The 27,938-nt window shown below is 53.3% G+C and overlaps 2 protein-coding genes and 1 pseudogene across 3 annotated transcripts; 2 read left to right on the top strand and 1 right to left on the bottom strand.

Moving 5' to 3' along the window:
- Positions 1-4,417: 4,417 nt before the first annotated feature.
- On the top strand, positions 4,418-4,898 carry LOC308253367 (large ribosomal subunit protein eL28-like; annotated as a pseudogene). Its single transcript has one exon. The product of its transcript is annotated as a large ribosomal subunit protein eL28-like (transcript).
- Positions 4,899-5,296: 398 nt separating this feature from the next.
- On the top strand, positions 5,297-16,522 carry ICAM2 (intercellular adhesion molecule 2). The gene is made up of 5 exons (XM_080677982.1): positions 5,297-5,692; positions 9,918-10,014; positions 11,748-12,014; positions 13,032-13,352; positions 14,346-16,522. Exons 2-5 carry the CDS (start codon positions 9,942-9,944, stop codon positions 14,522-14,524), a joined length of 840 nt encoding a protein of 279 aa, XP_080534108.1. The 5' UTR covers positions 5,297-5,692; positions 9,918-9,941; the 3' UTR covers positions 14,525-16,522.
- PRR29 (proline rich 29) lies at positions 15,496-17,854 on the bottom strand (the record flags this gene model as incomplete). Its single annotated transcript, XM_080677983.1, has 5 exons — positions 15,496-15,568; positions 15,759-15,829; positions 17,099-17,205; positions 17,371-17,446; positions 17,795-17,854. 5 exons carry the CDS (start codon positions 17,852-17,854, stop codon positions 15,559-15,561), a joined length of 324 nt encoding a protein of 107 aa, XP_080534109.1. The 3' UTR covers positions 15,496-15,558.
- Between the last annotated feature and the right edge of the window lie 10,084 nt (positions 17,855-27,938).

Here is a 27,938-nt window from a genome sequence, read left to right on the forward strand (position 1 = left end):
TCATTGGGGTCATGTGTTAGTTTCAAGAGATCATGTCAACAGCCAATACCGGGCCAGGCACTGTGCTGGAGCATCGGTGCCCTGATCAGTCCTTGGCCTTAACATCTTCCACTTCAGTGAGAGACTGACCAGACTCTTCGGCAGGGCCAAAACCGTGTCTGGGCCCATCTGCTGTGGGCAGAGGAGCAGGGCTGGTAAGAGCTCGGCAGCCCCTGGGAAACCATAGTGATAGATGGTGGGGGTTGGAGGGGGCCCTGTTCCAGAAACAGGAGGGGCAGCCCAGCTGGAAATGTAACTGAGTCAACTTGACCCCCAGAGCAGATTGGCAGGTGAGCCCAGTAAGTGCTCTTCCCTGCTATCTCCTCTTCCTGCCTCTCCAAATCCCTTCCCAGGCCTGCTCCGTGACTTGGAGGAAGCCACGGAAGTGCCTGTGGAGTGTGCCTGGAGGTGACACAAAGCTGGAAAGAGTGACTAACACCAACGTGGTTCGTGACCCAATCAAGATTTCGGGAGATGCCAAGAAACTGGAATGCTGAATCTCAACCCAAGAAAGTGACAGGAAGTCCTGCATTGATCGTAATGATGGGGCTGAGGGTGAAGGGTAGGGCTGTGAGGGGCCTAGAAACTCACAGACATTTGAAGAAACGCTGTTGGGCCCTCAGACATGTGTCACGGGAGGAACTGGCTTTGCTGTCTCGTTCCAGGTTTGAGCGGGAGTAGGGGGAACAGGGCCCAGGAGGGCAGACCCAGCTCCAGGGGGGTGCTGCCCATCAGCCCGAGCTGCCCAGGGGCCAAAGGAGGCTCTGTGAGTGAGTGAGTGAGTGAGTGAGTGAGGACTCTCTGTTCGTTTTTTGGGGGTGTTTCTTTTTGGGGGGGGCGGGGGGGATTCCAATAGAGGAGAAGGGCCTCATCCTGAACAGACTAGGAAGAAATTGTTTTTGGGTCAGAGGTTGGACTCGGATTCCTTCCAGATAAGCACAGATGACTGAGGCCTACCCCTCCCTATGGTGAGTTCCTGAAAGAGGCTGCCTGAGCGGGTATGAATCACAGGAAGCGGGGAGGGAAGGGGCCAAGAGAGCTGAGCATTGGGTCGGGTGGTGTGTCTCATGTTCCAGACACACATGACCTAAGGCGTGGCTAGGACCAGGTGAGAGAACAAGGCCCACGGTGGGCTCATTTAGGACAACTGAGTTTGCACCTCAGAGTACCAAAGGAGAGTACACTTAGGTTAAAGGGCTCAATGACCAAACGAATTTGGGGAACGCTGGAATACGTACAGATTTTGATGGCATTACTGTTCAGAGGCCCTTCATATGCTGACAGCTTGTTCTCCAAGATGGGATATACACTTACTCCCAATTATTGCCTTTCATTTGTTTTTTAAAAAAGGAAGGGCCCTAGTCAGTTTGGCTCCGTGGATAGAGCATCAGTCTGTGGACTGAAGGGTTCTGGGTTCAATTCCAGTCAAGGGCACATGCCCGGGTTGCGGGCTCGATCCCCAGTAGGGGGGCATGCAGGAGGCAACCGATCAATGATTCTCTCTCATCATTGATGTTTCTGTCTCTCCCTCTCCCTTCCGCTCTGAAAGCAATTAAGAAAAGGGGGGGGGGGAAGGGAGGAAGGCTGTTTGGAGTGGCAGAAGTAATGTTATGTTTTCATCAAATCTTATTTTATTTTTCTCTTTCCAGGAAGACCCAGCATCAAAGTAAGGCCTGGAGCCCAGCCAGTGCAGGCCACGTGCAGTTCATTCTGCAGTCTCCCTGCTGACTGACGGGTCCTCTGGGGATGCGTGGTCTCTGGCTCTGGACCGAAACCCGCTGAAACTGGCTCAAGCAAAAAGGCCAAAAGAATTGGCTGGTGGATGCTGACCTGCAGAAAAGGCCTCAGGAATGGCTGGAACCAAGGACTAGAACCATCAGAGCACTTTCACCCCTTCTCTGAGCATTTGACCTTCTCGCCTCTTACAGACTCACCGCCCTGTGAATGGGAGGCTCAACTTCCTCTGATCTCTGCAACCTTGCAGGAAAAGACTCTTTCCCCAACTTGTTTAAAAACAAAACAAAACACACACCCACACACACACACACACACACACACACACACACACACAAAAACTCACGTAAATACCTGAAATACCATGATGCCAACTTTGGAGCAATCATTTGGCCAGGAAGGTGGGGTGGAGTAGGAGGACTGGAGCTCCCCAGAAAACCTGTTTGTGGTCGAGAAAGGAGGGGTTCTTCTCTAAAAGAGGCAAGTCCAGCCATCACTCCTGGGGAAAATGTGAATGAGACATGTGCCCTAATTTTTTTAACAAGTTTTTATATATCCTATATAATAAAAGGCTAATATGCAAATAGACCGAACGGCGGAACGACTGGTCACTATGACACGCCCTGATCACCAGGGGGCAGACGCTCAATGCAGGAGCTGGCCCCTGGTGGTCAGTGCGCTCCCACAGGGGGAGTGCCGCTCAGCCAGAAGCCAGACTCTTAGCTGGTGAGCAGAGTGGCGGTGGCGGGAGCCTCTCCTGCCTCCACGGCAGCACTAAGTATGTCTGACTGCCAGCTTAGGCCTGCTCCCCATGGCGACCAGGCCTAAGCCAGCAGTTGGACATCCCCCGAGGGCTCCTGGATTGCAAGAGGGTGCAGGCTGGGCTGAGGGACACCCCTCCCGGTGCACAAATTTCGTGTGCCAGGCCACTAGTATATATATAACATGCACAGTGTCCCCTCAGGAGTTCTACCAGGAGAGTGGGAGTTCGATTGCTTGCTATGACTTGCACTGACCACCAGGGGGTGGCACGGAATTAAGGAAGGCCCTGGCCGGCAGCCAGAAGGCCCCAATCGGCCCTGATTGCTGGCCAGGCCTAGGGACCCTACCCATGCACAAATTTTGTGCACCAGGCCTCTAGTGTATAGTTTTGTTTTTTTTTATTGATTTCAGAGAAGAAGGGAGAAGGGGAGAGAGAGAGAGATAGAAACATCAATGATGAAAGAGAATCATTTATAGGCTGCCTTCTGCACCACCCCCTCGTCCACTGGGGACCAAGCCTGCAACCCGGGCATGTGTCCCGATGGGGAATCAAACCTGACCTCCTGGTTCATAGGTTGATGCTCAACCACTGAGCCACACTGGCTGGGCCCTAATTTGTATTTACCGCAGATAACCATCAAAGCTCTAAAGTCACATGGGCTCCACAAAGCCTTTGGCCCTGAGGCCCCCACCTCGACATTCTCCCTTGGTTGTGTTTTGGCAGCAGTGTGACAGGAAGCTTCCAAAATGAACTTCTGTGAAGAAACCGAAAGATGGCTTCGAGCCTAGAAGGCCCTGCGTGGGCATGGCCTTGACTGTCCTGTTGGTCCCTGACGTTGTCTACTTTGTGACTTGGCTAAGCCAGGAGTTTAAAACGGGGCTGGCCTCTGGGAGCGAGATCCCTGCTCCTGGGTGAGCCTCGCTGGCCACCAGCACCCACCTCTGCACCCAGCTTTGATACTTTCTGCCTATTGGGACAGTCACTCTGCTGGAGTAGTGTTTTAGTTTGTTGTTTCTGTGTTTTTTATCGCTAGGCGAGGTGGCAGATGTGAAGTGATCTGAGAAAGCGATGGTTCTTGGTCACAGACAGGTTTTCGTGGTGGGGCATGTGGAACACAGGGAAGACCCAGCTGGGTGATTGTAGGGAGCGGTTATAGGGTTAAACCTCGGACTGACCTGCTGGCAAAGTCGCAAACAAGTCCCAGCTTGGAGGGCACAGGCCTCTAAGCATAATTAAGCTTGATCTTGTGACTGCTCCCTAGATCTTTCCTGGGTAGCTAATGGGCTGTGGGAGGGGCAGCAAGTGCTGCCAAAATAAGTGAAACTTACAAGAATATTGTAAATTACCTTGTTTGCCCCTGACTATAAATAAAGCATCAGCTTTGCAGACTGGATCTGTTCTGTGGCCTCAGCAAGGCACAGAAAATCCACCTAGACCCAGCTTATCTCTTTGTCTGTCTTTTCTTCATCCTTTGCCCGCCCTCCCTCAGGCTCCTGGAACCCCTGGCTGTGCTGGCGCAGCTCAGGTGATGTTGACTAGCTTCCTGCAGGGGCAACTGCTGGTTCACCCTAGAACTATATCCTTCATCAAAGACCCCAAGGAGTGCAGAAACTGCACCTCAAAAGAGAGAAGAAAATGGTATGGCAATTCCTCAAAAAATTAAACAGAACTACCATGTGACCCAGCAATCTCTCTTCTCCATATGGACCCCAAAGAGTCAAAAGCAGGGAGTTGAAGAGATATTTGTTCACCCACATTCATTGTAGCATTATACACAACAGCCAGAAGGTGGGAGCAACCCAAGTGTCCATCGACGGATGAGTAGATACACACATGTGGTCTATCCATACGGTGGAATATTAAAAAGGAAGGTAGCTCTTTCCGTCTCCGGCTGCCGCAGCGTGAGGAGCTGCCGCCATGTCTGCCCACCTGCAATGGATGATCGTGCGGAACTGCTCCAGCTTCCTGATCAAGAGGAACAAGCAGACGTACAGCACCGAACCCAATAACCGGAAGGCCCGCAACTCCTTTCGCTACAACGGGCTGATTCACCGCAAGACGGTGGGTCTGGAGCCGGCGCCCGACGGCCAAGGCGTGGTGGCCATCATGAAGCGGAGATCCGGCCAGCGAAAGCCGGCCACCTCCTCTGTGCGGACCACCATCAACAAGAACCCCCGGCCACCCTGAGCGGCATCCCGCACAGGATCCGCAAGAACAAGTACCGCCCGCATCTGCGGATCTGCGCATGGCCGCCATCCGCAGGGCCAGCGCCAACCTGCGCAGCCAGGAGCCTGTGATGGTGAAGAGGAAGCGGGCCCGCCCTACCCAGAGCTCCTGAGCACCCCTCCCCCTAAAGCAATAAAGGTAGCAGCCAGCTCTCCTCAAAAAATAAAAAGGAAGGTAATCCTGCCCTGGCCGGGCAGCTCAGTTGGTTAGAGCATCGTCTTATATGCCAAGGTTGTGGGTTCAATCCCCGGTCAGGGCCCATACATGAATGGGTGGATGAGTGGAGCAACAAATGGATGTTTCTCTAATCAAAAGTTTTTATTTTAATTTAATTAAAAATTTAAAAAGAGGAAGGTAATTCTGACATGTGCTACAGGATGGATGAACCGCGAGGACATTGTGCTCAGTGCAACAAACAGTCAGAAAAGGACAAAGATGCCACTTATATAAGGTCCCTAGAGTCGTCCAATTCATAGAAACAGAAAGTAGAACAGTGGTTGCCAGGGACTGGGGGGAGGGGTGGCTGGGGAATGTAGTGCTTCCAGGGAAAGAGCTTCAGTCTGGGAGGATGGAAGGGTGCTGGAGATGGATGGTGGTGGTCGTAGCACAACAGTGTGACAGTCCTGAATGCCGCAGAACTGTACACCAAAAAAGGTTAACGTGGTGACATTGTTGGCTGTGTATATTTTAATCACCATTTTCTTTTAAGGGGGGAGCGGACGGAAAGCGATTTATCGAGAGATGAGAACCAGGCACAGGAAGCACGTGACTTCTGGGTGGAAGGAAGGGAGAAACCTGAATTAACACATCAGAACCCAAGACACCAGGGCACCCAGCGGCAGCATCTCATGCAGCTTCCACCTCTCAGGGCGCACTGGACCCCTGGCCACCCCTCCTTCCCCATCACTCACTCCATCCAGCAGCTGACAGGTAAGGCCAGCTTCTCACCTCCCTTGGCAGAGTGGAAGGGATTTGGGATGGAGCATCGAAGCCTGAGTTTCAATCCCTCCCCTCCCTGGACCTTCGTGCCCCCTTCCCCCCCCAACACACACCCCAAGCTTGGGGTTGGGGGAGGAGGCTGGAGATCCCAGAGGTCCCCAGCTCCACGGAGCTCCTGTCTGCTCTCTGCGTTCATGAGCCGTGCTTTGTGGTTGTTTCCTGTTTTTGTCCTCTTGCTTCCTCTCCTGCTCTGTCCGGGTGACAGATTTAGAGCTGCGGGGCTGCCTTCTGGTCCAGGGGCCCACGTGGGTATGCCCTGGGCCATCTGAGCTGGGCCGGAGCTTGGGAAGGGACAGTCCCCAACCTCTGGGGCTTGCATCTGGGGTTTATGATGAATCCCAGTGAAATCCCCCCTCCTCCGTGAGAGGGGACTTCCCTCCCATTCCCATAGAGCCTCCTCTTCTGTCTAGACATGTGGGAATTTATCTTTTCTCCTGGCATCCTTTTAGTAACATGTTATGTGTGGCACATAATGTAACATATGTAGCATGCATGTACATTATATACAGCAGGGTAGTATGGACAGGCCTGAATCCAACACTCAACACAGGGATGAAATGTTCCTAAATCTTGCATCTACCTGTGGGTTCCTTGACTCCCACCCAGATGTAACCACCTTCCCGATTTTCTTAGTGCTTTATCACATATGCACGCCTATTCTATTTTGTTTCATACTTCTTGGCATAAGTTATTTATAGTCATTTTTAATTGTGGTAAAATTCACATAACACAAAATGTACCATCTTAACCATTTTTGGTGTGCTTCTTTATCCGTAGTTGAGACATGTGTAGTAAAATACCTTGCTATGCTGGTGGTTTGATCTCTTTGTAGTTTTTTCAAGATAGATGCTTACACATTTAGAACTATTAAAACTTCCTGGTGAATTGATCCTTTAATTTAGGCAGCCATTTTATCTCTAATCAATATCTTTATCCTAAAAGTCCTCTTTGTCTGATAGCAATAGTTGGTTGTGGTAAGTACATGCATGTTTTTTTGCAACTAATCTCGAGTTTTCTCATACAAAACGGAAACTCTACCCATCAAACAACTCACCAGGCCCTGGCAACCACCGTTCTACTTTCTTTTTCTGTGAATTTGTAACGTCTTCTTTTTAAAAAATATATTTTTATTGACTTGAGAGAGGAAGGAAGAGGGAGAGAAAGATAGAAACATCAATGATGAGAGAGAATCATCGATTGGCTGCCTCCTGCACATCCCACACTGGGGAGTGAGCCCCCAACCCGGGCATGTACCCTGACCAGGAACTGAACCGTGATCTCCTGATTTATAGGTTGACGCTCAACTGCTGAGCCACGCCACTGGGCTGGAACGTCTTCTTTTTAATCTCGTAATGTTCCTGTTTTCATTCCTAATAATGTTTACTTGTGCCTTCTTTTGTTTATGGATAGATATGCCCATTCTATTCGTTTCCTCGAGAACTGGTTTTTGGCATTATCCATCCTGTCTACTTTGTTCTCTGGTTTATTGATTTCTGCTCATTATTCTCTTTGAGTTAACTTTTGAGTTTACTTTGTTTTTTCTTTTTCTAACTTCTTGACTACTTACTTAAACTGAATGCTTATTTCAGACTATTTTTTAGTACAAGCATTCGAGGTATAAATTTCCCTCTGAGAACCATGTTTGATGCATCCCATAAGTTTTTATATATGTTTTTTCATTACTATTCAATTCTAAACCTTTTTAAATGTGTTATTACCCTTTTTATTCCTTTGACCCTTGGGTTATTTAGGGCATGTTTTTACATTACCAAATATATGGAATTTTAAAACTAACCTTTTAAAAAATTTGTGTTCTCTGATTTATAGGTACCTATCAAGCTTTTAAATTGTGTTTCAGCTCTTCTATTCATTTACTGATTTTTTTTTTTTTTTTGGTCTGCTTCATTATTCATAGTTGAAAGAAGTGTATTAAAATCTCTTGCTTTGATGGTGGTTTTATCTCTTTGTAGTTCTTTGAAGCTAGATGCTTACAGGTTTAGAGCTATCATAACTTCCTGGTGGACTGACCTTTTCATTTAGGCACTTCCCCGGTTCCTAGGAAGTATTTTTATCGTGGAAGTCCTCTGTGTCCGCTATCAGGGGAGCTTTCCTGGCTTTCTCCTGGTCACTGTTTGCTTGGGCTGTCTTTTTCCATCCTTTGACTTTCAACCATTCCATACTCCTGTGTCAAGATCCGGGTCATGCCCATTGGCTAGTGACGCTAGTCACATCGAAAATTGTGGTTTCCAAGGGAACCAGCCTGAATCACATTAAAAATCTGAGGATTTGTAAAGATCATGGGACCCTGGTTGTCCCAGTTTATAGCCCAGCTGTAGCCTGGGGGGCAGCAGAAGGAGAAAGATATGCTAAGTGGGCCCACAAGAAAGGTTGTTTGGGTTGTTTATTAAGACTGTCTTTCCTTCATTTGCTAATCCACCCATCCATCCATCTACTGACTGAACAGTTACTAAGACCTACTGTGTGCCAGGCAGTGTCACTTCCTGGTGGCTATAGCTTCTGCCCTCATAGATGGAAAGGCCAGTGGGGAGGGAGGGGAGACTGACATGTAAGCTCTCAGAATGCAGTACTCATGTCTAACAAAGCCATGCGCACAGGCCTGGTTTGCCCCAACTGTGACTCAGTTTCCCCATCTGTAAGATGGGGACAGTAACAGTACCTACTTCGTAGAGTTGGGGGATTAATTAGTTAATATTTGTAGAGTGCTTGTGACCGGGAGTCAGTAAATGTTCACTTTATTGTATTACTGTTGTGATTGTTTTTGTGGTTTTTATTATTCGGACCCAGTGGAGACCACAGAGCCCCCACCACAGCAGGGCCCATTGTCTGACCCCCTGGGGTGCCCCCTCAGCCTCTAGCTTGGATTGGAGGAGTGTTTCCTGCAGCCGCACCGTGGGCTGGAGTTCAGTTCCACTCTCCCTTCTCCATCTTCTCTCTGTATCATTCCAAGTCCCAGCGAGCGGCCTGTCGCCGGCTTCCCCAGGTCCCTGCTGACAAGAGCTGCCCTCGACAGCCACATACTGTAATAACAGCAACCAAAGAGAAAGGCATGGCCTCTCCCGCCCTCCCAACCCAGGAACGAGGTTTGGCCTGAGCCCTGAAAATGCTGGGCCATCCCTTTGGCAAGGCCCCATCTGCGAAGGGGGCGGGGGGGGGAGGGCGGCTGAGAAAGCAAGGAAGCCTGCTGCTGTCCTGTATCTCCCAGGCCAGCTGGCCCCGGGCCTCCTGGCCACAACTGGAGCAATAGAAGGCTGGATGTGTCAGGACCAAAAGCCTCCTGGCAAGACCCTCCCCACCATCGGAATCCCCCTCACCTGCTCACTGTGTCTGAGGATCCCACAACAGGTGACAAAGCTTCCAGGAAACACACTGCAGCTTGTCAGACCCTAACCCCAGACCTCCGCTCCCCACCTGGACGGGGAGGGGAAACCCCGCAAGCCAGGTCTGGAAATGGAGGCTGAGGATTTGGGGATTTGGGCTGCAGTCAGACTGATCCCATAGCCTCTGGCTGTGCCTGGGCTGCCGGGGCTGGGAAATTTCCTAAGGCTCTGGCCTCGGACGTCCCTGTATCAGCTGAGTAGGGACAGGTCAAGGCTGAAAGCTATGCGGGTGTGAAGGTCAGATCTGTGCTGGGCTGTTAGCTGGAGTGCCTCCAATTCCCACCCACGTTTCCCTAGAAAAGCCCAGCTCTTTATCAGCGTTCCTTGGGTGACCCTGTTCTGGACAGGTCCTGACTTAGGATATTTTCTTCCCAGAGGGGACCCTAACAGTGTGGCCTGTGAGATTTGGGGTTCCCCAGGTCTGGGGCTTGTCGTCATCACTGTCTCCTGTGCCCACACAGCGCACCAGAACCCTGTGTGCACACACATTACTCACACACGTGTACCTGCTTGCCCACGTGTGGGCACTCATCACCTCTAAACTGAGCATGCCCAAGGGTCAAGTTGTGGCCCCGCTTAGCAGCAGCTCCTGCCTTCCTCGGCCTGGGCTCTGGCAGCCCAGGCAGAGGAAGCCGCCTTCCACGTGGCTTCCCAAGAACGGCTCAGATAATGAGAGGAAATGCAGTCACCAGCTTACAAAAGGCTGGCGGCTCCGCTGGACTCGGGCCACCCTCCCTGATCCCACGCTGTCTCTGCAGGCCCCCTCGGCTGCCAGCCCGTGGATGCCATTTGAGATGTCCCCTTTCTGTTGCTGGGGCCTGCCCGCAGCTCTTCTTGCTCTGCTCTTCTGCCCAGGTGAGCCAGTGCCTGGGGTTCCTGGCTCGGCCTGTGCCAGCCCAGAGGGCGGGCTGCCTTGCTCCCCTGGTTTTAGGGGCGGGGTGCTAGCCCGGAAGTCTCCGAGGCTTCGACCTAGTGGCCCCCGCCGTGGGTACTGGGTGCTATGGAAACCTAGCTTCCCTGTGACCCTGGGCAGCAGGCGAGGCTCCTGGCCTTTTGGACACCAGGTTGAATAGCCCCACAGCTTCATGGCGTGTGGATGTGGCAGGTCATGGAAACTAAATGGTGGGCTGAGTGGGGGCCTCAGGAGGTGAAGGATGCTGGGGTTCAAAAGAAGGTGAAGGCATGCCCTAGCTGGTCTTCAGATGCGGCCTAGGGGACAGAAGAGGGTAGCAGAGGGCCTCACCTTCTGGCTATCCTCAGAGCGAAAGTGAAACCCCTCCCAGTGGGTCGAGGGGACTGTGAGGGAAAATACTACCAGGTGCCACGCAGCCTGTTTTGGACAACCTGCCAGATGCTTTTAAAGTGCTATCTCATTGAACCGTCACAACTACTTTGGGAAAGGGACTACCAGCCCATTTCACAGATGAAAAAACTGAGGCTCAGAGAGAGCAAGCACCTTGCCTAAGGTCACATAGCTGGCACATGGTGAACTCAGGATTCAAGTCCAGCTTTATGTACCTGCAAAGCCCGTCTCTTGCCACTTCATTATATTCTGCCATCTGGGGGCTGCGTGGGGGCATGGCGCTAGCACAGGACCCAGGCTGGGCCCAGCTGGTTGGGATCGAGGACCTTCCTGGTCATTGCTGAGAGAGAGGTGAGTGCTGAGGGCTCAGTCTCCATGCATCAAATACTTCCTGAGTCTGTCACACACAGGACACAGTGGGGAACAGGGCCCTGCCTTCTAGAAGCTCCAACATGGCTAAGGGAGAGTCCGTACGAATGTGAATCACTGGGACAATCCCGGGCCATTGGCGAGGTGGTCCCATTTCCTTTCTGACCTCCGTTTCCCCTGCATTTTTCCTCGCTGAGCTAGAGCATCCTGACACCTCGCTGTTCCGCAGACACAACACACCCACTCCCAACCCAGGGCGTCTCCTTGGAATACTCCCCCAGATATCTGCAGGGCTCACCCCCACCTCCCTCATGTCTTTGCTCAAATGTTATTTCAGTGAGGCCTGTGCTAAAGTGGCCCCCCCCAACTACACATACACCCCCATTTCCTTTCCCAGGCACTTACCACCATCCAATGGGTTGGATGTCTGTTTACTGTTATCTGTTTTCTTCACTAGAATGTGAGCTCTGTAAAGGCAGGATTTGGTCTGCTTTGTTCACTCCTGCAGAGCCTAGAACAGTACTTGGCACATAGCAGGTGTTCAAAAAGTATTTGAGGGAGAAAGGAAAGGAGGAGAGATGGGTTGAACCCTGGGCCACAGTCCACCTCCATCTCAGAGAGGCCTTCATGGAGGAGGGAGGGCACATTAGGGCGGGGCCTTGAAGGTTGAATGTGATCCCCCTCCATGGAGAGAGAAGTGCATGAGGAAGACTTACCTGTCTGGTAGTGACAGGCCGGAGGAGGGGCACCCAGAGGCAGGGAGACAACCCACGAGGCCTGAACAAGGGCCAAGGGTCTAGGAGCAGAGGGACCATCCCTGGCCTTCCTTCTTTAGCCCCGCCCCCTCCATCAGATTGGGCAGCTCACTGGGCAGGACAGCGGGGACATCTGCTGCCCAGAGTTTCCGGTCTTCCAGGGTCTGGTGTGGCGGCGTTCGAGGTATACGCGTCGCCAGAGCAGCTGGTGGTGAAGCATGGAGCGTCCTCTGAGATCAACTGTAGTACCAGCTGTCTGCAGCCGACTATCAGTGGTTTGGAGACCACCCTGAGCAAGATTCTGCTGGACAAGCAGCCTCAGTGGGAGCGATACAGGGTCTCCAACGTCTCCAAGGACACGGTCGTCTATTGCCACTTCACCTGCTCTGGAAAGCAGATGCTTAGGAACGTCAGCATCACTGTGTTCCGTGAGTGCCTCTCGCAGGGCCCTCCTCCCCTGGCACAGAGCCTGCTCCTGAGTGCTCTGCCCGCCCTGGGCTCCTGGGCTGACAAGGAGCAGTGCCGAGGCCGAGGCCGTGGGCTCAGAGTCTGCTCCCACCCTTCTGGCCTCCTTGGGCCTGCTGGCAACCCCGCCTCTGAGGCTTGCTCAGAAGAGGGCGATCACAGTGCTCACAGCCTCCTCCCAGCTCAGCAGCCCCGTCTGTGGAACACCCCGTATCCCGTGACAAGTGGTGGGGTACCAGCAGGAGGGCTGCACGCTCTCCAGGGGAGGTTGAGGAGTCCCCAGGTGCTTTTCTCTTCCTTTGAGGGCCCTCGGCAAGTGTGGGACCATCACACACACACCTGCCCACAGCATGGAGGCCTGGATAGGCCGGGATTCTCCCAACATCTCGGCACTAAGGGTATTGCTTGGATCCTCCCTATTAATGGATCAAATAAAGGATGCCCTAGATCCAACATATTATCCTGGTGTGATTGAGGCGAAATGTCTGACTCAGAGGGAAATGCGGGCCACACTCAGGGCTCCATTTGATAAGGGATTGAGGTGGCTGTGAACCTGATCCTAGAGAACTAAGGCAGGTCTGACGTTGGCCCCCACCTCTTAAGTGAGAACTCACAGTTCATGCCCAGTCCCAGTGAGCACTCCCTTCTAAGTCTCTCTGAACATAATTACCCAACTGTTTCATTTTTTAAATTCTGGAGAGGAAGGAGACAGATGCAAACGTTTATATCTTTCTCGTTGGCTGCACAGTTTCTGATCCTCTCTTTGGAGACAGCTAACCACCTCCATTCTTGTCCACTGCAGAAACCATCATGTTCGTAAAACTACCACCCAGCACCCCCTTCACCCTAAACTGCTTCCTTCTTCCTCTCTTACACAAGTCCAGCCAGGGACCTGAGAACACGGTGCTGATAGGGGGTGCTCTTGGCTGGGTGGGCCTGCTGGGACTGTGCCCCCAACCTCCCCACTTTCTCCCCTACAGACCCCCCAGAGCAAGTGCTACTGAAGCTGCAGCCCACTTGGGTGACGGTGGGCAAAGCCTTCACCATTGAGTGCAGGGTGCCTGCGGTGGCACCCCTTGAGAACCTCACCCTCACCCTGCTCCGTGGCCAGGAGCCCCTGCACATGCAGACCTTTGAGGGGACAACAGCTGCCCCGCAAGAAGCCATGATCTCACACAACAGCACGGCTCACAAGGAAGACAGTCGCCACAACTTCTCCTGCCGGGCTGAGCTGGACCTGCGGCCTCGTGGTGGGGGCATCATCCAAAGAACCTCGGAGCCCCAGGTGCTTGAGATCCATGGTGAGGAGGAGGCCTGCCCCGGAGAGGGGCGGGGGAAGGGCACCACATTCACCTTAGGCCCTTAGGGAAGTCAGAACCTTAGCCCACTCTCTATCAGCTCCAGGGGTAGGCACCAGGGGCCCCACACCTGATCCTGAGGGGTCCCTCTTATGCTCCCTTCTCCCTGAAGCTCTCTCCAAGCCCCCAGCGTGGACCTGGACCAGTTGCTTGGCCATTAGTGAGCTGTGTGACCTTGACCAAGTCAACTTCCTCTCTCTGGCTCCTCTCTACAATGGAAAGTTTGACCTAACTGACCCCTCAGGTCTTCTAGAACGCCACTGTTCTTTGATTCTTTTTGTTACTGTTAGTCCTCACCCGAGGATGTTTTCCAATGATTTTAGAAAGAGTGGGAGAGAGAGAGAGAAACATTGACGTGAGAGAGACACATTTATTGGTTGCCTCCCGCGCACACACCCCGACCCGACGGGGAATCGAACCCACAGCCCTTCCGTGCTCATCTACACCAGCCAGGGCGGCTCTGTGACTCTGACGGCAGGTGTTCCCTGTCTTCAGAGAGTTTGGTAGAAACTCACTCAGCTCTGCCCAGGGAGGGGTTGCCGTGCACTGTCCAGACCATGGTGTCCAGAGGCCACAGCTGTCCTTACAGCCTCACCGAGGCCTGGCTGGTAGCCTGGACCCCAGCTTACCTTTCCCCTAGTTAGTATACCATTTGTCACTCATCCCTGTGACACGGGTGACTGCAGGATGGATGGAGGTGGATCTCGCTCCCCCTTGGGCCCTGGCACCTAGGACCAGAGCACTTCTTTTTTTTTTTAAATCTTTATTGTTGAAAGTATTACATGTGTCTCCTTTTTCCCCCATCGACCCTCTTCAGCCCCCTCTCGCCGCCCCCCAGCCCTCACCACCCCACTGTCTGCGGGCATGGGTTATGCATATGTGCATACAAGGCCCGGAGGCCTTCTCAGACCACTGCCCCCCTCCCCTCTCCCCTAGAGCCGATGCCGGACAACCAGATGGCCATCATCATCGCAGTCGTGTCGGTGCTGCTGCTCTTGTTTGTGGCGTCCGTCCTGCTGTGCTTTGTCTTCGGCCAGCAGTGGCACCAGAGGCGGAGAGGCAATTACGGGGTACAAGCAGCTTGGAGGAGACTGAGACGCTCCTACCGGGCATAGCCTGCATGGGGGGCGTGGCCACGGCCACGGCAGCCACTGGAACTCAGTGTGGCTCTCAGGGATGTGGCCCGTGGCCCGGCCATGGCAGAAGGACAGTGACAAGCAGCCGAGGGCTTTGGGGACATTTCCTTTTCGAGTCTGAACACGAATACCTGGACTTAACCCTGTGCCTCGTGTCTCCTCCTGGGAGAGTACTCAATGGCCGGGAAGGTGACTCATCGGGCCTGCACTTCTCTCCCTAGATGCCTCCTCAGTGTCCCTCCACCCTCTGCTTCACAGCGGCCTCGGGCCAGCCCAGCCCTGGGGCGCCCCCATGCTGACCAGCCTAGACACCAGGCATCCACCCTCATCGGGCTGAGTGACAAGTGCCTCCTAGGTAGGGTGGGGAGGTCTACCCTGGCCTGGTAGGGCAGAGACACTCTGTTCCCACATGGCCCTCGGGAATGCGGGCCACTCCCTGTCGGAGCAGGACATGGCCAACAGAGCCAGCTTCCTGGGGTGAGGTGGAGGGTGGGGGCCCCAAGGGATCTGGCTCAGCTCCAGGACCCTCCCAAGCAGGACTCTTCCGCATCTTGGCCTTTACAAAGCTGTGGATAACAAAATCAGTCTTCTGTCGCCTCCTGCTCTATTATTAGGCCAAGCTGAGACCCGAAGCCCTGGCCTTCCCAGAGAGAGGGGTGAGGGACTGAGGTCTGGGTGGGGCTCTGGTTCCCAGCCTCCCCCTTGCCGGGGAAGCAAACAGTGGGGCAGAGTTGGGTGTTCATGTGGGTTCCGGGTCTTGAACAGTGAATAACCTAATGAGCTTACTGCAGATAAGAGATCAGCTGGTTCAAGGTCTTAATGGGAAGGAGAGGAGACTGATTCACCTTGGAGGGGAAGGCCTGGTTGGGGCTGAGGCAAAGAAGGGCCATCAGGTGTGGCTTTGAGCACCTGAGGGGCCCTGCGGGGCAGGGGGGGGGGGCTGTATCCAGCCTCGCAGTGCAGCTGGTGTGGGTCCCTGGGCCAGCGTCTGTCTTCATAGTAAGCTCTCCGCATCATAGTAATCTGGGTGGGGGGAGACAGCACCCTCATCTTGACTCCCTCCTGCCTCAGAGGACCCCAAGGAGGGAAAGGGAAGGGGACAGGCTAGTTGCCTGCAGCAGTGACAGTACCCCTGCCCTCGGGAATACGACCCTCCTAGCCTCCCGACCCATCCCTAGGCCTGGACCCTGCTGCCCACACACCCTGCCCCTACCTGAAGCTGGGGGTACATCCACACCCACAGTCCCTGTGGCACTGGGGGGTGGGGGTGGGGGCACAGGTCTCCTGAGATGGGGATGAGAAAAGAAATGCCCCCATCAGAAGTGTCCTCTGTGGTTTGGCCCACAACGATCTCCACCCACCCCTAGCCCCAAGACAGCTCTTCCAGCCCAGCCAGGGCAGGGCCTGGCAGTGCCCAGACCTCCGCCTCACTTACACCCCCCTTTTCCTGGCAGGAGGGCGCTGCTGGATCCTGGGTGCATCCTGCAAGGGGGGCTGGTGTGGGGGAGGGGGAAGGAAAGGCGCTGGCCAGGGTGGCAGGAGGCCCAGAGCGGGCGTCGGGCAGGGCAGGTAGTGGTGGTGGAACACCAGAGGCCCTTCCTCCTGGGATTGCAGCTCCTCTTCCTCCTCACTCTCCTCCTTGGGACCCTCCATGTGGACCTGGGGGTGGTGCGAGAGGGGAGGGGAGATGGTGACACAGGATCAGGCTCTCCCCACCCCCACTCCTCCGTGTCTCTAAATTATTTTTCCAGATATGCATCATCAAATGGTTATTGATATTTGCTACCTGCAAGCAGGCACTTTGGAGACATTTTGCAGGTGGGAAACCTGAGGCTTGAAGAGCTTGAGCAGCTGGGCTAAGGTCACCCAGCTAATAAGAGGCGGGCAGGGACTGGAAGAGTCCAGATTTGACTCCAGAGCTGGGCTGGGGCCCAGGAAGCTGCCCCTGGCCTACCCCAGGCCCTGGAGCCACTCCTCCCAGGGCCGCTGCAGGGCTCTGCCAGCCTGGGTGGTGGACACACCCTCACCTCCAACCATCAAAATCCCATGTGGCTGTCAAAGGCTGGTTCTAAGGCCACCTGCCCCTCCACGGAGCCTTTCCTCATGCCCCAGCCAGGTGGGCACGCAGGCAGGGCACCCCTCCTGTGCCGGCACAGCCAAAGTTGCCTGGTGTTCATAGTCATTCATTGGCTCCTCAGCAAACATCAGCCCCTAAGTGCCAGGCACCTGCAGGTCCAGGTGCAATGGCGCCCGTCCTCCTGGGCCTGCAGTCCATGGAGGGACACACAGCAGGGACGCCTCCTTGAAAACAAGGCCTGCGCGGTCTAGATTAGGGACCCCCACCCCCAACCCACAGGGACTGGCACATAATCGGTGCCAAACAGACCCAGTCAGATAGGTGTGGGCTGACTTCCTGCTCCTTTCACCTGGTCCTTTCTCTCAAGGGCATCCCGCAGATGGATCCCCACCCCCGGACCTGCAGGTGGGCACCCCCTAGGGTGGGGGGATTATCCCCACCCCCACCATCCCTCCACCCCCACCCCAGCCTCACACCTGCGGGCCAGAGAAGGCAGGCCAGGGGTTGAGCGCTGCTGCCACCAGGCGACCCAGGATCAGCTGGTGCATCTGAGCGTTCTGCAGCAGCATCAGCTCCATCAGGTCTAGGGGACGGAGGTTGAGCGGCACGGCCCCCAGCCCTCTGCCCCCACCCCAGGGCCTTTTCCCAGACACCCAGCTCTGGGGCACAGAAGGGGTTGGTGATGCAGCCTCAATGCCCAGACAGGTGCAGGGTAGAGGGAGGTACAAGGGGCAGGAGGGAGTCTCACCTTCCTTCACACGTCCTGGCTGCGGGGGTGGCAGTGGGACGGCCCACGGGAGGGGCTGCAGGACCGTCACCCAGGGCTGGGGAAAGGGGTGACTCAGCCAGGCTAAGCGGAGAAGGGATTGGGGGTCCAACCCCTCCCGCCTCCCGCGTGCACCCTGCCCCCCCCGCCCCCCCCCTCCCGCCCCCAGTTGCCTCCCTAACTCTGCAGGGGCCTCTAACTTCCCTCAGCGCCCCTTTGGCCTCCCCGCTCTCTGCCAAGTCTCTTCCTCTCCAGCTGGGGTCGCTCTCCTCGTCTCATCCCCCACCACCCCCTCCACGGTTCTTACCCCTCCCGCGCCCGCCCGCCCAGTGACCGCTCCCCAACTCTGCCATCGCCCCCAGGCCTCCCGGTAAAGGCAGGCTCTGCTCCCTGGCTCAGCCCTCACCACGGGGGCTGCACTTTGCGGTGGGGGATGACCCCAGCGCCCTCCAGTCCCAGAGGCCATAGCCGGCTTCCTTAGGTCAGGGTTACCTTGGCGACGAGACGCCAATGTCTCCTCCCTGGCGAGAGCAGGTCCCGCCCCATCCGCTCCGGATGCCTGGGGCGTTTGCCTAAATCGCTGCCTTCAGCTCTCCTTTCTCCACCTCCAAGGACGTGGGGTCCCTAGGACCCTCCCCCGCAAGAGGCCCGGATGTCCACCTCCAAGCCCCCTGCACCCGGGCTGGGCATCACGTCTTATTCCTCCCTGTAACTCCAGACCCTTACACCCTCCCCCCCAAGCCCCGTACCTGGGGGCTTGTGTTTGGTGAGTGAATGAGCGGCTGGAGAGGCCGGCCGTAACTCAAGACACTTTGTTTTCCGGTCCCGTTGACTAAGATGATGAGTTAAGCAGGAATAGAGAGTTCTGTAGGATCAGCCAGGGACGAGGGGAGGGGGATGAGGTGGGGAGGGGGGATGTGGAGGTGGGCAGAGGATCTGCTGTTTGTCACTCTGAGTCAGAGGGGCATCCGTGGGCCAAGGGTGGTTTCTGGAGCAGACCATGGAAGGAAACACCAACCAAGTTCACGGAAAAGGCTGGCCCCTGGCCAGAAATAGGTAGCCGGCCCCTGGCCCACCCCTGCCCCCACCCCCTCCCCTTGTAGCTGTCTGCTCCCTGCTCCTTGGCCAAGGCGGAGAAGCTGGGAGTTCAGCAGCAGGGCCCATTATTGTCCCTCACCCTGGAAAAATTACCAAAGCATGCCTTCTTTGACAGGAAGTTACCAAGGTCTGCTTTGCTCAAGAACAGGTGAGAGGAGAGATCTATTTCGGTAGCTGTGAACTTCGTAAGATAGGCCCTGAGCAGCAGTCAAGGAAAATCAGGACAGGAAGCTGGGATTAGCACCCCGTGGATCGCCCTGCCCCCACCCACCACGTCTGTTCAGCAGCCCTTCCGGGCAGTCCTGTCTAAAGTCAGAAAGACCGGTTCCACCTCCTCCTTTGAGCCTCAGTCCCTGTCTCCAGGGGAGGGGGAGGGGTCTGTGGACAGCGCATTCGATGCCCTTGTGGATCTAATGGCTTCCACGGCCATCAACAAACAGTGATGGGGCACTGTGGTCACAGGCCCGGTGAGTGGGAGGACACCTTTCCCACTCCACCCTCTTCCAGGGAGAAAGACACACCAGTCCTTGAGCTCACCATCAGCTGCCTCCACCGAGGAGGTGCCTGTGTGTGCAAGGCGCCCTTCTGAACACGGGGACACAGTAGTGTAGCCTCCTGGTTCCAGCGGTGTTGGGAGTGAAGACCCACCCATGAAAAGAGAGCAAAGATACAAGACTGTGCAAAGTCACCCGTGGATCCGGAAGAGAGAGGACTCATCACTGAGGGATGAGTTCTGAGGGAGCGGGAGGCCCCTGGGATGGGGCCAAGTAGTGTGGGTGGAGAGGGCACCCAGGCTGGGGACCCTGCCTGAGCAAAGGTGCAGGTGCAGGAGTGGGCAGGGCCTTGATGATCCAGTGAGTCAAACTGACTGAGCTGGAGGACCTGGGCAGCGGGAGGTCCCAGCAGCCCAGGCAGGGACAGGTCAGGCTCCAAGGCCTGGTTATGGAATTTAGGATTCACCGTGTGGGGAATGGAGAGCTCTAGGTGGGATTTGAGCACGAGAGAAATAAGGGGGCCACATGCACACAGCCAGGTTTTAGGAAGATTCATCTGGTTCCTCACATCTTTGCTTATGTCAACCAGGATTAGAGAGAACAAATGTCTGATGGGGTATCTTCCCAATGGAATACAGCTCGGTCAGTGACAATGTTGGTATAGAACAAGCATGTCCAACTCGCGGGCTGCATGCAGCCCACAATGAACATTTTTGTGGCCCAGCCAATATAACGGTATGTAAGAAACGTTTTAATAAAAATTCATAACTTAATTTTTACAATATCTTGTTATACATAATTATTAACGAACTACAACGTTCGCTAATGACTGATTACTATGATTGTGTTGCACTCATTTCCCTTACGTGCCTTACACGCAGGCACACCATTTCTCTCCACTAATACTAGCAGCGAATATTTTAGCAGCCGATGGCCACGTCATTAATCTTGGACTGACTTGTTTAGTGTGTGCAACAGGAAATAATTCGCTTTCAGAGAACAAGAAAAATAGGTTTATTTGCCTTACGCTTATTAATTTGTGCAGTTACTCAGTGTCTGGTAAGTTAATGTTTAAGAAAAATATTAATTTTTATTAAAATGTTCTGTTATTTTATGTTAACGATTACTCATTTATTTCAGCCCTTTGTATCGGCATGTCTCTATTGAAATAACCTACTACATTTCTATGACAATTGAAGCTTTTGTTTTTTTTGCGGCCCACATAAACTTAAACCTTGTTTATTTGGCCTGTGTTAGCCTTTGAGTTTGACATGCTTGGTATAGAACAGGGGTGGGCAAACTTTTTGACTCGAGGGCCACAATGGGTTCTTAAACTGGACTGGAGGTCCAGAACAAAAGCATGGATGGAGTGTTTGTGTGAACTAATATAAATTCAAAGTAAACATCATTACATAAAAGGGTACGGTCTTTTTTTTTTTTATTTCAATAGTTTTATTCATTTCAAACATTTTAACAAGAAGAATGTAAACACTAATTATTATAATTTGAAACTTCAAAAAATGGAGGAATCATAGCACAATAACATACCTTATATTGAAGATGGCAAAGGCAAAATAAAATTGCCTAACAAAGGAAAGGTACAAAAGCCTTTCAAATTAAACTTAAATATAATAAAATAATTTAAAACTAAAACAAATAGAAAAGAACAAAATGTGTAAACAGTAAATTAAACATTTTCTTTAGTGCAACTTACAAATTATGCCCGGGACGTAGATGTAGATGGCAATGTAGACTGGGTTGAAAGGTTTTTGGTCTTTAAAACATCAACTTCAGTGGGAACAGTGTTGTTGGTCTCCTTTTTAGCTAATGCTCTGATACTGTGCTCTCCAAGGGCGTGTCTCCCTACATCACCACGATAACGTGTCTACGCATTCCCAGGGTGATGTCGGGGGACGCGTCCGCGGGCATTACAAGGAGCCTCTGGAAGATTGAGAGGTTGTTCTTTCTACTGAATGGGTGGATATAAATCCGCCCACTCAGAAGAAGGAGCTGCGGCCGTGTTTCCCAACGTTGCCATGTTAACACTGCTGCTGGTGAAGGAGCGGAGGGGAGAGCAAGAGAACCCTCTGCTCTTTCGGCTCCGCGGGCCAGATAGAACAGCCGAACGGGCCAGATCTGGCCCGCGGGCCATAGTTTGCCCACGGCTGGTATAGAATGTATCCGTGGGGTGTCCCAAAGAAGTGTGTACACACTTTGAATAATTATTAATTCCAATGGTTCGTTCTTTTCAGATTTAACCCATTGAAATTAACTATTCCAAGTGTGTATACATTTTGGGGGGACACCCTGTATTGATGTGGAATGATGTCCAGAAGAGTTGAGAAAACAATCAATAAGCATAGTAAGATCTTATTTCTATTTTTAAGATCACAGGTACATATCTGTGTGTGTGTGTGGGTGTGTGTGTGCAGAGAGAGGGAGGCATGGAGGGAGGAAGAGAGGGAGGGAAAAGAGACACAGAAAGGATGCAGAGACAGGGAGAGGGAAGAGAGGGAAGAAACTACAGAGTTGCTGTCAGGGCCTGACCACACCTCCCAGTCTCCCCCAGGCCCCCTGCAGTTGGTCCCTGCACTCATCTACCGTCTCCACCTGGGGCATTTTCTGGACCCAGGGAGGCACCCTGAGGTTGTCCCAGGAGCAACCCTGAAGCATTAAGGGACAGGAGTTGATGGTAAGCTCCCCAGCCTCCTGGCCTCAGTAGGGCAACTCTGAGGGTCCTCCCCACACTCTCCCAGCGCTCCCCGTGGCCTTGCGCCCTGTGGAGAGCGGCCACAGTGTTTGGACAGGTTCAAGCCTCGGACTAATGAGAGGGCACGGTCCTCTCATTGCAATGTGCAAGTCCTAGCTTGGAGGGCAGAGCCCTCCCAGCACAATTATAGCCAAAAGCTATAGTTGCAAGCTTGAACCTATGATCCGAACACGTGGCCCCACGTGCCTGAGTGATGTGGGCTTGATAGAGTCCAGGTGCATGTAATTGAGTAGGATCGAAACCCACAAGAACGTTGTAATCACGCTCTTACTTTGCCTCGTGGAATCTGGCTATAAAATAAAGAGACGGCTTACAGGCCGTGGCACTGTCGCTAGCTCTCCACCTGAGAGGACAGCGTCCCACCCAGACCCAGCTTTCTTCTCTTGTCTGTCTTTTCTCAATCCTTCACCGCCCCCTCTCAGGGTCCCCGAACCTGGCTGAGCTTGCGTGGCACATAAGGCACCCAACGTGGGGCTGAGTATGCCATGGCCATGCCGGCTCGCCACAGCGCCCCAGTTGTCCTAGTGACAGCCCGCTCACATACGCACAGCCTATTGGCTTTTCTCCTCTTCCCGGCACTTCTCCACTCCCTCACAACGCTTCCGGAGACTTCCTTCCAAATAAACTGCATGCTCCCAAACCCTGGCCTTTGGGGGGATCCAGACTAAGCCTCCAGCCTCCCACTCTCTCCCTGTCTGCCCCCAGGCTGCTGGAAACGCCAGGCAAAAGCTATTCTAGTAGCTCTAGGATAAATGTGTGTTTGGTGAAGTGAAACACTGCAATCAACATTAGAGAAAATTGGTCTAGGGATACAGTGGTCAATGAACTAAGCTGAGGCAAACTGGAGGCAGGGAGGCCAGCAAGAAGGCCATCACCCTCCTCCCTCTAAAGCAGTGGTTCTCAACCTTTCTAATGCCGCGACCCTTTAGTACAGTTCCTCATGTTGTGGTGACCCCCAACCATAAAATTATTTTCGTTGCTACTTCATAACTGTAATTTTACTACTGTTATGAATCGTAATGGTTGAGAACCGCTATCAGGGTTGCCTAAGACCATCAGAAAACACAGATATTTACATTACGATTCATAACAGTAGCAAAATTACAGTTAGGAAGTAGCAACGAAAATAATTTTATGGTTGGGGGTCACCACAACATGAGGAACTGTATTAAAGGGTCGCGGCATTAGAAAGGTTGAGAACCACTGCTCTAAAGGGAGCCCAGAGCAGGCTGGAGGTGACAGAGGGAAACTGGCAGGAAGGGGTGACGGTTCAATACCTCCGATAGAAGATTGCCCGTGAACCCTACGCGAATCTCGTGCTTTGGAAGACAGGGCTGAACTCAACGATCCTGCTTCTATTCAGTCAGAGTTCTTGGTCGGAGGAAACGGAAGCGTTTGCTATTTGAAGAAAGGAAAAGCTACGCACTTCTCTGCCAGCGCTATTTTGCTTTGGAAGATCCAGCATCAGCCCAGCGGTGGAGGGGTGTGTGCCCCGCCTACTATTCTTTCCTTTGAGCCATGGACCACTCCACCTATTTCCTTTTCACTTTTTCTCTTGTTTGTTTTTTTGTTTTGGCGGATTTTGTTTTTAGTCTCCCAAGATAATATGTACCCAAAGTCCTCCCTGTTGCCTTGGTAAAATCTATTCCTGGGACTAAGCTAAACATGGAAAAAGATCGCTCATCAAATGTGTTCATCGCAGTGTTATTTTTAAGAGGTGAACATTGAACGTTACCCCAGGTCTATTAATAGGGGAATGTGTATGTAAAATCAAGGGAATTGACGGGACTGGAAAAATGAGCTCCCGCCTTACTCCCCCAGAAAAGCAGAGAAAAGAAAGGGCCACGCCTAAGAATTCCCGTGGAAACTTCCCTGCTTCTCTCCGTACCGGTGAGGACGCACGCAGCAGAGATGACCCAGCCGGGGGCCCTTTTCCTGGGCTCAGTCCCTCAAGAGGCACAAACTGGAAGGAGCTAGACCAGGGGTGGGCAAACTTTTTGACTCCAGGGCCACCAAGGGTTCTTAAACTGGACCGGAGGGCCGGAACAAAAGCATGGATGGAGTGTTTGTGTGAACTAATATAAATTCAAAGTAAAGGAGCGGAGGGGAGAGCAAGAGAACCGGATAGAACAGCCGGATCCGGCCCGCGGGCCGTAGTTTGCCCACGGCTGGGATAGGCTATGAGGGTTGGAGGAAAGGAGTTGAAGGCCTGGGCGTGGTGAAGGAGCCTTGGAAGCACAACAGTGGAGAAGTTCCTTCTTGTGGGGGTGGTTTTATTTGGTCTTTAGAGGCTCCGATGATGCTGTTTCTGCACGTCGTGGTCATCCTGTGAGATGTGTGTATGGGTTTTGTCCAGCAGGCCCCGGCTGGCACCTCTGGGGACGGAGAAACACACAGATCGCATCAGTGGGATGCCTGTGATGAGGACCGGCCTCAAACTCCCGTCCGCCGCCATCGGGCTGTGGACCGTTTCAGAGCCCGCCCCTCCCTGGATCCTTGGAATTGGGGTGCCAGCGACCATGGGGGAGCACCTCCTGAAGCTCCCAGAAAATCACCCCGACCAAAATTACTCCGGGAGAAACTGACTGGTCAGGCTGGGGTTTGGGGCTGGGACGGGGCACAGCCTGTGAGGCGGGGTGGGGTTTTCTGAAAGGTAGTTCTGTTTTGCAGAATTCCTTTGTTTGTGGGCAACTGAGACTCAACCTGAATGGCTTAAGGAAAAGGTGTTTTTCTGGCTCATGCGATAGGGAAAGATGGGGGGGAGCTGGTTTGCAGTTTAACGGCTCAGGAGTCAAAAGGTGTCTTCACGTCCCTCTTCCCTCGTCGCTCCCTCTCTGTGTGGTGGTCTCACTCCCTCCTCCTCAGGCAGATGAGAGGCACGCCCCAGGCACCTTCAGACTTTCTCCAGTGACTCTAGACACACTTACACTGAGTGGCCAGATTATTATGATCTCTGAACGCATAATAATCTGGCCACTCAGTGTATATCCTATATAATAAAAGGCTAATATGCAAATTGTCCCCTCAACCAGGAGTTCGACCAGCAGGCAGGCTGGACAACTGCCCATATCCTCTCCCCCTGGCCAGGCTGGCCGGACCCCACCCATGCACGAATTCATGCACCGGGCCTCTAATATATATACTGAGTGGCCAGATTTATATGTGTTCAGAGATCATAATAATCTGGCCACTCAGTGTAGAGGATCCTGAGCAGAGAGAGATTACTTTTTAAAAATATATTTTTTAATTGATTTCAGAGAGGAAGGGAGAGGGAGAGAGAGAAAGAAACATCAGTGATGAGAGAGAACCATTGATCGGCTGCCTCCTGCACGCCCCACACTGAGGATTGAGCCCGCAAGCCAGGCATGTGCCTTGACGGGGAATCGAACCATGATCTCCTGGTTCACAGGTTGACACTCAACCACTGAGCCACGCCGGCCGGGCGAGATTACTTCTTTTGTATCAATACATATAAGTCCCGGGAGGACTAAGATGGGCCCTCCTTCAGCTTTTGGACCAACCGTTGTGGCCAAGAGGATTGGCCAAGCCCAGGCAACATGGCCCTGTCTGCGGCCGGGCCAGGGTGGCAGTCCTGCGGCAGCAGCCCCACCAGAATCGCATATTTGGAGTAGGGACCCTTCCCCAAAGGAAGGAGGAGAATTATCACAAGAAGAGATATTCATCCCTCCGTGGTTGTGAGAAAAAGTCATATTTAACATACAGCTTTGTTTTCCAATCAGCCCCATCCCTAATCCAAAAGACACCTTGTGCAGATTAGAAAAATTAGCCCCTCCTTCTAGACGTTTCACTACCACCTGCTAGAAAATTATCGTTTTAAATGCACGAAGCTAGAATGGCGGCAACCGTGATTGGTGCCCAGAATTGTGCAGTGGACACCGGACAACCGGAGGCAGCAGCCATGTCCCCCACGTGCTGCAAGGCCCTCAGCTACTTCCATCCCTCACTAAAGAGTCTTACCCGCAGGGCGCTGGGCAGAGGCGAGGCAGAGGCCAAAGCGGCAGAGCCGTAACTGGGACTGCCAGCTGCCTCCCGCCACCTCTCCTCCAGGACCTAAGGGAGCAGAGTGCTAGCAGGCGGCCGGCGGCCAGGGGTGCCAGACAGGGGCCATCAGCAAAGCAAGCGAGCCGCAGCAGGGCCAGGAGAGATGACAGGGACCCCAAGGAGCAGCTCTGGGGAGACCCCTTGGGAGGGATCTGAGACAAAATGTTTGCTTTTTCGCAGAGTGCTAGAAGCAGCAGACCCTGGATGACATTAGCAGTCAAGCTCCAGGAAAGTGCAGGCCGGTGTCACAGCAGGATAGAGAACGGCTGAGACGATGCCAAGCTCCCACCTTGGCCCAGAAGACACACCTCTGAGTGTGTGAGGTGATGCTCAAACCACAGCCAGGCCTGGCCCCCAAGGAGGTCCACCTGCCCAGGCTGTGTCCACACAGAGTCCCTGGGTGGAGAGGTGCTGTTAGGCCCACCCCCAGGATGGAGGGTCACCCCTCTCCGACTCTGTCCTGGAATCAGCTCAGCTGGGGCTCAGCTGCCAGAAAAGACAGACTCGGGATGAGCAGGGGAGGCTCAGGGAAAGGATTCTGTGTTCACCCCGGGATTCTGTGTCTCCTGGGCAGGCGTTGGTGGGAGAGCTTTGAGATGGGGCTTTTCACAGCTGCTCCACTAGGGGTCACCATAGCCCCAGAGTGAAGGGAGGTGAGCTAAACCAGCCGCATTCCTCCCAGACCAGAGCCCCTCCCCAAGCTCCGAGGGACAGATGGCTAGCCAGTGGGGTGGGGGTGGGGGTGGTGGTGGTGGAGAAATGACCCTTGAGACCGGTGTGTGTGTGTTTGGGTGTGATGTGTGTGTATGTGTGTTTGGGTGTGATGTGTGTGTGTATGTGTTTGGGTGTGATGTGTGTGTGTGTGTGTGTGTGTGTGTGTTTGGGTGTGATGTGTGTGTGTTTGGGTGTGATGTGTGTGTGTGTGTGTGTTTGGGTGTGATGTGTGTGTGTGTTTGGGTGTGATGTGTGTGTGTGTGTGTGATGTGTAGGTGTGAGTGTACAGATAGGATACATTTGATAAAAATCTAGTGACCACAAGTACATATAGGTGTCCCTTTGTACATGTGAACAGGAGGATGTATGTGGGCAGACAACTGCATGGATATAAGTAACATGCGTGGAAATGCGTGAACGCGTGAGCCTGCCTGGGAGTGGGAGTGTGTGCACAGATGCACACTCGATACAAGTCTAGTGTCCATGGTGCGTGGCATTCGTATTCATCTGGCGGGAGAGTGCCTAGGGCTGCATAACGTAATAATGCACATATATGCTCGAGCCTGACGTGAGTGTGGAGTGTGTCTGAGGTGTGAGCAGTACACGTGTGTGCATGGGTGGGACACGAGCAGAAGCGTTTGTGTGACTGTGTGAAAGGTGATTTATGTGTAAGGCTGAGCATGTGTGTGTGTGAGTACAGGCAGTCCTCGGGTTACGTCGGACTCGACGTACGTCGTTTCATGGTTACGTGGCCATCTCCCATTTATTTATTAAAAAAAAAAGTTCCGTCATTTCGACGTATGTACATATGTGCTTTATGTTTTTTATTATTCATTTACCACAAGTAAAGGTCGAAAATTGTTATCTTTCTTTTAAAATTTTTTTACTGTTTTACTTCACTACTGCTGTGTATGTGCTCCACGTGAGTGACGTAGGTGCTTATGTAGGTGGGTTCCGACTTACAGCGAAAATTGCGTGACGTCACACACCGTGGGAACAGATCTCCGGCGTAACCTGAGGACCTACTGTTACTTGGAATGCGTGTGCACGAGTGTGTGTCAGAGTGTGAGAGTGTGAACACGGGGGGCGTGTACACGAGTGTGTCCCAGTGTATGTGAGTGTGTGCCACAGGAGTGTTTCTGAAAATGAGCATGAAAGGAGGTTTGCGTACCAGAATGAGCCTATGTACGTTTGTCACAAGAGGGAGAGCAACTGCGTGTGTGGGCTCGTACGTGTGCCCCCGGGAGTGTGCGTGCGCGTGTGAGTGGGCGAGTGTGGCGTGCACGTGTGGCTCCGGGTCGTGGGCGCGCGCCCAGGCGGCCCCAGGCTGCGCCCAGAGCTCACCGGGTGAGGCCAGTGCGGCTGAGGCTCCCACCTGAAGACTGGCCCAGTCCTCAGGTTTCACTCATGAC

The sequence above is a fragment of the Plecotus auritus genome, assembly GCF_963455305.1.
Source record: "Plecotus auritus genome assembly, chromosome: 7".
NCBI lineage: Eukaryota > Metazoa > Chordata > Mammalia > Chiroptera > Vespertilionidae > Plecotus > Plecotus auritus.

Bases quoted from the DNA above. Each gene is read 5' to 3' on its own strand.
- ICAM2 (XM_080677982.1), top strand. From the start codon at position 9,942: ATGCCATTTGAGATGTCCCCTTTCTGTTGCTGGGGCCTGCCCGCAGCT. The intron at 12,015-13,031 runs GTGAGTGCCTCT...TCTCCCCTACAG, and splicing joins CGTCAGCATCACTGTGTTCC to ACCCCCCAGAGCAAGTGCTA. The intron at 13,353-14,345 runs GTGAGGAGGAGG...CCTCTCCCCTAG, and splicing joins CCAGGTGCTTGAGATCCATG to AGCCGATGCCGGACAACCAG.